The sequence below is a fragment of the Papilio machaon genome, chromosome 21, assembly GCF_912999745.1.
Source record: "Papilio machaon chromosome 21, ilPapMach1.1, whole genome shotgun sequence".
Classification (NCBI taxonomy): Eukaryota; Metazoa; Arthropoda; class Insecta; order Lepidoptera; family Papilionidae; genus Papilio; species Papilio machaon.
In genome coordinates this window covers 423,510-435,196 of record NC_060006.1, presented here as the reverse complement: position 1 = coordinate 435,196, position 11,687 = coordinate 423,510, and the positions used below count along the sequence as shown (strand labels likewise).

Below are 11,687 nucleotides of genomic sequence, written 5' to 3'. Positions count from 1 at the left end.
ATATTCTTTAGATATTATTTTGTTTATATTATAGTCATATTATATTCAAGAATTGTTATCAAAGTGTGCGACAATTAACGTTTTAAGTCAAAACGTTTGAATTTACAACGAGTGGTGTTTACGATGCGATACAATTCAGGAAGTCGCAGTACAGCCTCCAGCCTCCCGCTCCCACGCCGAGATAGCACTTACTTTATTGGCTCTAACGCGACCACCGCCACAGAGTATACAATACAGAAGAACTAGTTATAACAAACCAATAAAAACACATTTACAATCATTATTTTAAGCAGTAAATTGTATTTCGATGGAACGAACTTCATGCAGTCAATGTTACATTTTCGACAGTTATATACTGTTTTCCTTGTATTTCACTTGAGAGTAGTGTAAATTTTATGTAGTGTTTTGTTTATTATGTGTTTATTTTACATTTTATAATATTGATTCACCAGAAGTATATTTCATTTAATCTTTATCACTATGAAAATGGTATGGTATATTATATTACATCTTGTTGAATAGTTTTAATTACTTAAAAAAAAAATATTTTGTCTTGCAATTTTAACGTGTACAAATTATAGTTAAAGACTTAGAAAAATCTATTAAATATGATTCAATTAATTACAAGAACATTGATTAATATTAGCCTTTCATCCATCCGCACCAGTAAAAGTGTATGTAATATTTATTATTCTCTCAAAAATGCTAGTAAAAGTATACATGAAACATTAGAAATCTACTATACTTAATATACTTTTATGCTCTGGGATCTAATCTAATGTACTTGTTAAATATTAAATAGACAAATTAATAAGAAGTAAATATAATGAAGATTTTAAGAAGTCTGGTTCACATTGAAGACAGAAGAAACACACTACAAAATGGTATGTAGATACGAGGTTAAGATATAGCGGGGGGAGGGGGTCATCGCCAACAAATGAGGGGAGTAAATCCCCTCCCCTTGCTACACAGGTAGCGCTCTCAACCCTTTCTTGGCTAACATATGTAAGGTACAAGAACGCGGTTAAGACACTTGAAGTGTTTCGGACGTTACGAGAGATTTACGGCCGGAGAGTATTGGTTTTGTTTACTGAGGTTACAAGGATTTGAATGGGACAGTGAAATGAATTTATAACGCATGTCGATTTAACAAATAAGCTCAAAATCTGTAGGTCCAATTTCAAAAATGTACACTATCACTAAGTAAAATAGGCAATACTTATTTTAAAATCCTGCGCTGGAATGTCACGGCAAAAACTAGTAATTTTTACTTCCAAAAGAAGTACCAATTATGTAATTAACTATAGGGTGACGCCCGCGACTCCGTCCGCGCGTAATAAAAAAAAACTTAATAAGTAGTCTATGTGTTCTTCCAGACTATTTTCTACACGTATGCCAAATTTCAACGAAATCCGTTAAGCCGATTTGAAAATACCTTCAAACAAACATCCATCCATCCAAACATTCACATTAATAATATTTGTAAGATTAAGATAACAAATCATGCGACAGCAAAATCAATCATTATAATTAGAAAGCACCGCGTTATGGGACATAGAAACTATTTTTTAGCATTGCCGTCTCAATTCCCAAACCGTGTTTGTAATAGATAGGGCACGTTGAAACAATTCCAACGGTAATTGGGGCCTCGGTCTCGGGAGGACATCTGACGTGAAGACGTATGACTATATTGTGTAAATTGTATACCCATATTCCTACGTGACATATACAAAACGATGATAATACTGATATTTGTAAACAAAATTGGGAGTATTTCGAGTATCACACTCATCGTTGTTAAGAGGTGTCCCTTATGATCCTAATATTCAACCGACTGCAGACGATAAGCAGGCTGACTGTGAGCCCCGATGTGAATATAGGCCAATGAATTCTAGCCTTAATTAAATAGTATGAGACAGAACAATATCTGTTTCGAAATAAAATATCCGGCTTGACAAGGACAGTCACATAGCAACCGCTAATACTCTCGCCGAATATAGATCTATAAGCACAAATAAATATTGTTCTCTTGTATCATAAATAAGGCTGGAGACAGACAGAGTACGGAGGACGAGGTCGGAGGGACACGCGTCACCTTTTGATACATTTCCGCTGTCGTTATTAATGACAAGTCATCGGCGCCGTCCCAGCGGCTTGTTCCGGCAAGGGCTGCCAATACACACAACGCACTCGCTCACCGTTACGTAACGAAAACATTGAAGAAACTTTCTAAGAATTTCTAGAGGACTAATTTTAGTCCTCTTTCCCTTTCCACCATTTTCTTACAAGGCATGGATAGGAAGGGGACATGGATTTAAGAAAGGGAGACATACGGAAAATATTTTCTTTCCGTAAGCCCCACCCTATACAGATTAAATGTACGCAACGCATCTGCAATTGCGGATCTCTATTAGCAGCGGTTGCATCGCCACTTCCGCAAATTCAGGTGTCCGCTTGTTCGTTTGCCGCCTTATTATATAAATTAAATCTATTCTGATGGAACCATTCATTTCTTCAAGATGGTTTTAGTTGGCAACCCTATGTCATTCTTGTCGCGACCTGCCCGGCATAATAATAGAGCGGGGTGCCAGGGGGGAGGGGGTGCACATCGCCACCCTCTAATATCATGTGAGACGCGTTGCTAAATTTATCAATAGCATTATTTCGCGAAAACTGAGCACTCGACTCGCCTTATATTTTATTCAGGCTACGATGTTTTGACATCGATCTCAGATGCTCATACTTTACTGGATTCTTATATTGAGGTGTACTATGGGTTAACTTAGTTCAGATCTATTACACATCGTTATCAATATCCATTTTGAAAGTGGCCATTATCAAAATTCGGATTGGTGGTTAAAGTCGGCTGAAACTCCTACGTTACTTTAGAATATTTCGGCAAAGTTAATAATAGCAATTTTGCCAGGCCCTTTAATTGATTTCTAACTAAACAGTGTCACCAAACAACCTGAAATTGTTTCTCTTCTGATAAAGTAAAAGTTTGGACGTCTGGTGGACTACTGCTTGTACCTCCGCTTTCGTTTTCGTCAAAGCGATATTACTCGGCAACAACAAGGGCGTAAAATTTACAGTTGTTCATCGCTAACTACATTCGATAACAACGTTAAAACGAGCGCAGACTTAAATTATACACCTCGCGATCTTGAAAAGCAAAATTTATCGCCGCCTATATGTTGTTTTATTTATAAGAAAGCAAGGCGCGGGGCCTTGGGAGATGAAATTACGTGATACCATTTTGAGCAAAGTGATATACAGCTCACAGGAGCGGACAATCTAACAATCCGTTTCCACCTATCCGGGGGAGGCGCTATGTTTCCATTCGGGTGTACTTAGTCAATTGCTCGCGAGGAATATCAATGATAAATTAGTTGCCATGGAGAAATATTGCGTTATTCGCGTAAAATATTCGCACTGGCTGTTTATTTGTTCGCAAATCGGTATGTTTTTATGGCGCGAATATTTTGTTTGTTCGCGTCTTAATCATACTTGGTCACACTCTTATATCGCAATGTGAAATGTGTTTTAAAAAGTTAATGGACAAGTACTTAATATGTGTTCTTGTATATAAGGATGTTAAGCGCACACCTCCACCATTGATGAAACACGCATTTTGTTGGTAAGTACCATTTATAATCGTGGCAGAATACATGTGGCAGTAAAGTTAAGAAGATCGAAAAAGGATATTCTATCTAGATGGTGGTGATGGTAAGTGAAACTGATGCAAACTGATAAGTGAAGCATGTCAGGTCGCAAACAGTATAATAAAAACTATGAGATAACCGTTTGCTCCTTTGAATTCCAATTCGTATTTGTATCAATACAATAAGAGTATCAAATAATGAAAAAGAGTATAATAATGTTAAAAATAATTTTAATTTCAAAAAAGTTTGAGATTCGACGAAAACAAATCTTTGACTGAATAGTGATTGTGAAACGGAACGGAACGCAAAATACCGCGATTACAAATCTGTCAAACGCTGTAACAGAAGTTTTCAAAACAAAGTAAGATTAAAATCATTTTAACGATGGATACAAAACTTTACGATACTATTTTGCCAAAACATAAAATGTTTGAGGATATAAAAAAAAGCCTGCAGGAGAATACAGGTGCCAAGTTGTATAATTTTATAGAATTGAAAGATGATGTTCTTTACATTTGGAATTCTGTTGAGAATTGCCTGTTTTGTCTTAATCTGAAACATTTGGAGGAACATCCTGATAATACGCCGTACCAGGTAAGCAGTATTTTGTAATGAGCATTGTTTGAATCCATTTTACTTGTAACATTGACAACTTATAGGTTATGTTGTTATGTTTCGCATGTTATTGTTTTCATGTATTGGGTTAGTCAATTTAATTGATAGTTTAAAAATAACTTATAGTTTTTTACTACCAATATCCTTGGAATTGATCAGTGTCAGTTAGAAACATTTATAGAAAAATACCAAAATTATAATTGTTGGTAGTTGCAATAGAAAGCATTCAATGCTTTTGAATAATAAAATTTTCGGACTGCAATAAGTCAAATCACTTGGTTCGTTTCTTGCAATTGCATATTACAAGGGTTTTAACAAATCTGCAATGTAATGCAATAATGCAATAATATCCGCTATCTGATTTTTCTAAACACAAAACCTTTATGGTACGTTTGACATAATTATTATTATTCAATCACATTTTACCTATAAATACAAACATGCAAAATGTAAAAATTTATATTAAATTTTAATAAATTTAGTCCAAGTAGGGTAGGCAACAGGTAGGTAGCTAGCTGTAAAAAATTAAGCTAAAACTTTAATGTTTGTCAAACCTTGTGCACCAGGGAGATAAAAAAACTGCCCTGTAAGTAATATGGCGTGTCCTTTTTTTCTTTAATTTTAGGGCATAGTAGCATTTATTTCACTAAGATAAAAATTACACTAGTAATTGTGTACAAACCCATCCAACAAAATGAGTTACATATTTTATAAGATATACCTGATGTAACTCTTTGTTGTATAGGTTGAAATGTTATCATAAATAACTAAATACAGTCAAACCAGGATAAATTAGAAACCTTAATAAATAAGAGTCATTTTCTGGTCCGGACGGACAACCTCCGTAAGTGAGAAACTTAGGTAAGAGAAAAACCTTTATGAGAAAGAAAAATATTGAGTTTTCTTGGACTCTTATTTATCCAGGTAGGACTGTATGTAGTTTTATTCCTCAACTACTATGCATTTTATTGAATCAATTTCTAAATTGAGATCTATTAGTGATCTATGTTACCGTTTGCCGAGAGAATGTGAATGAATACTTTTTTAGGTTATTTAGCTACAATAAAATAAAATGCTTTAGATGTTTTCATTTTCTTTGTACTATTGATAGATGGTGTCTTTGGTTCATATGTAATACTCAGAGATGATGAGTTTTTTTTTTGTTTCAGGTATGTTCTTGTTCAGTAGATGTTGCATTTTGTTGAAACTATAAAGAGGTATTGTTTATTGAAGGTTGGTCAATTTCATTAACTCTAAGATATTGAAATGATGTTTAATTTTTGTTTTGACCTGAAATTAAATTTTTAAATTTAGACAAATTCACCAACAAATCAACATTTTATCGGGACTATTTCAAACTTGAATAAGTTTTTGATATCCTATAAATAAAAAGATATATGTCGGAGATTATCAATTTATGACGTTACTTATTTTATTAGAATGGTAACATTGCTTATGCGGTGCGTGATTGACGTCTGTCAATGACACTATGTAGTGCGTGTGGTCATTTGACAACTGACAGACTTGTTCTTGGACAGAGCCAGCGCCGATGTGCGCACTGATCAAATAAAGCAGTACCGGACAATAATATTGACCATTTAAAATGATTATCACTCGGAATCCGCGACATATCACTTTCAAGAACTATGTTAAATTATTTATAATATAATATTTGTATTTAGAAATATCTTACTAATATTATAAAGAAGAATGTTTAGATGGATGGATGGATGTTTGTTACAAGGTATCTCCAGAACTGCTAAAGAGATCTCTTTGAAATTTGACATAGATGTAGAACATAGTCCAGAAGGACACATAGGGTACTAATTGTTTTTTTTTTTTAAATTGGAAATAAACGTACTTATTTTTAACGTAAATTAAAATCTTTTGAATTTAATTCAAGATTAATTTATTTTTATTGATTATTACGACAAAATTTATTATTATTTAACGTGAAGTGATTAAAAGTTATTAACAAGGTCAAGTAAGCAATAGGCATCGGAAAGGGCTCTCAATTCCATCAGCCGCCATTAATCTCACTTGCAGAGACCGCGGAATTAATTATCCTCTGACCATACGATTTAATGTGTCTCCCGAGGGACCTTGAGGTAGCCGATTAAATCACTACTTCTCATAGGGCAATTTATAGTGGCCAGTGCCCAAATCAAGATGTACTCAACGTCGCGCTATTACAGCTAAATGTGACATAGCGATTTGAACATTTAAAAAAAATGTTATTTCTGCTTACTGTTAGATAACATCGCATTAGACTATTTCATGCAATTTCTCCGGTGTTAATTTCACCTGAACATACGACGCGACTTGTATTAATGTTAATTTATGTTCTCGTTGTTTTATAGGAAGTTTGTTCACATGTTGCTTTTGAATCGTAAATCGGTTTAATGTTTAAAATAATTTAATAAATCATAGCAATCTCTTACTATGTCAAAAAAGTATCTGTCAAAACTATACTAGAAATACAGTCAAAACCGTTTATGGCGACATCGTTTAGAACAACATACCGGTTAAATTGACCAAAATCAAAGGTCCTGGCTGAATGTTATATACATATCTTTCCTATTAATACCTGTCACCGGTTGTTACAACTATCGGTTTTTACGACTCAATATGAGTAGTCCCTTCGATGTCGTTATAACAGATTTTGACTGTATGTGTCAGTTCTAGTAAATTTATATATCTGTAGAATAGACCGTAGCCGGACCAAATAGCCCTTTGTCCGGCTCAATTGTTAATCTGATCTTAGGTGTGCCCACGTTTGCCGTTTGCAGATTTAAATCTCTACTACATCTCGGAACTTTAAGTTAATTTCTTACATTATGCAATGCAACCTTCGAGTTTTTTTAATGTCTACATATAACCCGAATTTCGATCAAAGCGTTTTCCCATAAGTTAGCCCGCATTTGCGCGGGCGCTTTTTTACGCTGTGTTAAAACTTCACGTTGGCTGCTTCCGAGTGATGATCACTCTAAAATTACTCTTGTTTCCTTCCTCCAGTACTCAAATTGCAACACAACGCGATATAAAGTATCGCGTTTTAAAAGCGCTGCCGTATTAACAGATATATGGAAATGCTGTATGTAAACGCGTCTTAACGCGGCGTAAAAAATACTCCTGCGTGCAAATGCCTTGACAGTTCAGTCACTGCAGTAATATTAAAGAAGTGGCAAATCATCCTTTGAGCTAAATGGCAACTAAAGAAACCTATTGTTTACACAGCAATGGTTGATCATTTATTAATTCATAGGTTTAATTTGAATGTTGATATGATATAATTAGTAGATATTTAACTCAAGATCATAGTAAACACCTTCACAACCTTAATATAACCTTTATGGCCCTCGTAGCCAGTTTGGGTTGATCAGATACCGTATAGCAAATAACTAATTCACTCAAAGTTTAATGTTCACGGTTAACCAATTTAAGCCGCGCCCACCTCTAGATCCCTTGTGCAAACATCGCCATTCGCCATTATTATAAGATAGCATCGGCATAAGCAAACATATGTAAACCTTTACCTTGCCTTCTTAGTTCCTAGAACTACTAAACAACTATCTATGTAGAAATTGATTTGTTTTAACTTGCGTTGATCTGTATATGCCTAATCTCTAGTGGTATGTAACATGACTGTCAAATATTGTTTTTCATCGTGTATTGTGTATACGAGTTTAATTGATGTCTATAGAAGGTCGTATTCGAATTTTGAAACAAAGATAGTTATCAAAATCGTAAAGGAAAACGTAGCAAGAATCATTAATAACGAACAAGTTTGGTACATTAAGTATAGTCGACAGACAGCGCAATGTAGAAGTGATCGCCGGCCGCTCTTAGAGGGCGTTAAGACGTTCTACTCCGCTAAGAACACTTTATTGCCGACCCCACGGACTTGCGGGATACATGGCCCAGATGTAAATTTACTGGAAGCAAACGGACGCGTGGAGGTGAGCCTCGGATTGTTTTGTTTTTGGATGTACCGTGTTAAGTGCGACCGTCAGTCACACCGGCATTTTCAATATTATTGCTATTTTCACTGACTTCAAAAAGGAGGAGGTTTTCAATTCCTCTTTATGGTATCTATATCAACTCACGATACACCTGTTTGATGAGTAAATTGTTGAATAGAAAGATGAGAAACATTACAAGTGATGTTATTTATTATGGCATCCTATAAGGAGGTGATAATTAAGGACGACGGAAAAAAAATCTGAAATTGCCATATTAAAATTGAAATTGTTGCAGGTTTGTGTAACAGCGGCCAAAAACAGTTGTGTTTACTCGAGTCCAATCAAATCTCAACTTAATCCTATCGCAATTCGGCTGCAAAACAATTGTTTGTGTAATTTTGTAGGGTTGGTGGGAGGGGGTCAGTGGGTGTGGGAACTTAAGACGATCGCGTGCTTGCGAGCATTCGCCGCTCTTGCCGGGACGTGTGAGATCGATGTGCCTAATATATGAGAATCGAAATACACCGGCTTTAATTCGCCTCCTGTCCATTTGTTCCGATTGTCGGCTTATTTATCGTGGCGTTGCGAATTGTTGTGGATGGTAGGAGTGAGCCTGTTTTACTCATTAGCTTGAGGTATTCGGGGGGAAAATTTATTAACTCCTTGTACGATATACATCTTTATAATCAGCTTGACTTTCGAATTAGATGCTCTTAAAATAAATAATATGTTTTGTACCATGAACAATTATCAATAAATTTGTCACATTTACGCAGTCAATTTGAATCCTTGCTGCACTTACTCTATTTGCGCATACCCGAAGACAGAAAAACAAAATTATTTTGTAAAGCCATCATGAATTTATTTGTATAATATATAATGCTTTCTATCAAAAGGTCTTAAGACATGTTTGAATAATTAAAAGCATGCACAGTACATGTTACCATCGAAGGTTTCATCGATACTTGGTCCTTCGAGGCCGGATTAACCGATAGAAGCCTTTACCCCGCTCCGCCCGCTCCCCGGGCGATTCCGTCCGTTCTTTGTCTGACGATTGCCCGGGGACACGTGCGGGCTTCGTAAGCTTCCTTTTAATTAATAATGTCTCGATAGTACCGTGTGAGTTGTCTTGGTTCGGTTGAGTATCGGAAAGGTTTGTTGTCTTAGACCAATGTTATGTTTAACCATACCTTATGTACGTGTGTCGCAACTAACGCACTATTGCATAATAAAAATCTTCGTAAACGGTGCTTCAATATAAAATAGGGTTAAGGCCTTTTATGTCCTATTGTGAGATATTTAAAATCTTCTATAATGAAAGTTTATTCCTTTAGAACATTAAAGTAAGACAGGCGACCCTTTTTTTCATGTCACTGTAATTTTGTTCTTTGAAAAACGATAGGAAGATTCTTTAACACCTTTATTATAAAGCCATATATCGGTAGCAATTTTACAAGAGGCGAGCTGTGTAAGTCGGGCTTAAGACGGCGTGTCGAGATGGCGCTGGGGGTTGGGGGATGGGTCGCCACCCCCTTCCCCGGTACACGGCCAGCGTGAGTGTATGCCCACGGGTGTTCATTAACTTGCATGTTAAGCTGATGATCGTAGATAGAGGTGGACGATTGAGAGAGGACCGGACCGGATACAGGACTTCCTATACAACACTTTGAAGGATTTGTCCAATGTTATTAGAAAGCTTTACATTGAGACGATTTAAGTTCGTTACTATCTACTAGTACAAAATCTTTAATCACTTTATAACATAAGAGTTAATACTCGTAATCTTAGTGCACCTACTAAATTTATTTTCTTTAGTGAACAATTTTAGCATCAATATTAATTTAAAATTTACTTTAGAATTGCGTTGATTTCGTATTCCGTTTTCACATCAGCCCTTATGCGACCGAATTCAAAATGGCGTCATGTAAAACGTACATCGAATACTTGAGACTCGTTCTTTTCCCGCCTCCGAGTGTCGTTGGCGGCATTAAATCTTAATAAAACCCGTCATGCATCACGATGGAGCCCTTTGATTTCTCACTCGGCAAACCGCGTCTCCGCATATCAAAGAAAATCACAACTCTTTTCATTGCGCGCCGATAGAATGTTCACAAAGACCACGTTAATTGATCCCCCACTCCGGCAACGGGTTTTAAAAATCAAACCCCCGCTACCCGAGGCCGGGGTCTCGCTATAGTGGACACTGCACCTTCAATTTACTAATACAAATAAGCGAGGTCTGCGCTCGCCGCCCCCGCACCACCACGGGCGACTCTTTCAGAGGCGCCATTGTGTCCGACCCTCAATCGCAGTCTCGATTATCGGAAAGAAAACACTCATCTATATTTTAAATAATGATCAGGGCCCAGAGAGGTCGTCCGATGGGCCCGGAGTGCGGGGCGGCGAAGAGTGATGGATGGCGGCGCGGGACGACCCGCGAGGCTTTGTGAGCGTGCCCTTGTCCCGCCCGGCCGCCTACCGCATTGTCGCTTGTAAAACCTTACGCAGGCACCGATATTGTCGCCTCGAGGCTTCGAAGGTCAATTTATTAACATGACAAACTACGCGCACGTCGCGCTTTTATTAATTTCCCTCGTCCGTATATTTTTACGAGACTGTTTATTACAGGACAAATTAAATTTTTCTAGAGTGACGAAAGATGTCGAGTCGCCGCGTCCTCAGGTCGAAGCGGCACAATGCCACGCTAATCAGCATCCATTCGCACAGTGAAAATATATTTTCAAGGAATGGAGGCTGAAATTTTTAAAAAAGGGCGTCTACAAACAACATTTAATGAACCCCCCGCCCCCCACCGCCGGCTCTCCATACATCATTAACCGGCGGGGTGTCGCGCAAACAATCTCGCTCCAGTTTCGCGAAAGGGACCGGTTGATAGTAGCACTAGTGGATTCGTTCGTTACACTGAGACCTCGAGTGGCAGCCATTGTGAGTGGAGGACGTCTGCGCTGTTGTGTCCGAGATGCGGATAATTGCCCCCGCCGCCTGCCGCTGCCGCTGCTGACTACTGACTGTCGACTGCACAACTAAAAATATATGTTTTATTCCAGATCGTTGTTTTATACTTCGATATGCGCTTCATTTGCAAAACTTGCTTTTATTGCACATAACATTAGATTGAGCATAAAGTTTGTTTGCAAATTATAAAAATATTTGAATACTAAGATATTAACATTCTAACCGACGAAATCGCCAATAATCATGTAACACCACCGCAATGGGCCACGCGGTCGGAATATAACAATAATCTATGTGCTAGTGAAAGGGGCGGATGCACAACTATCAAACTATTAAATAACGAGCATTAATGACGGCGACATCAACCGCAGCCTGTCTTTGTGCCTGCCTTGGGACACCGGGTTATGGCCAATAAATAACGTCATTACCTGTTCAAGGGACAACGAAGCATCTTGAGGAACAATAAGTAAAT

At 37.2% G+C, this 11,687-nt stretch overlaps 1 protein-coding gene across 1 annotated transcript in view; it reads left to right on the top strand.

Moving 5' to 3' along the window:
* The first annotated feature begins 4,023 nt into the window (after positions 1-4,023).
* The window catches only part of LOC106713032 (nucleoporin 88), a 75,104-nt gene continuing 67,440 nt past the window's right edge, over positions 4,024-11,687 (top strand). The window contains exon 1 of the mRNA XM_045683305.1: positions 4,024-4,256. Within this exon, the coding sequence (XP_045539261.1) occupies positions 4,047-4,256 (210 nt within the window). The 5' untranslated portion in view covers positions 4,024-4,046. The remainder of the gene's footprint in view (positions 4,257-11,687) is intronic.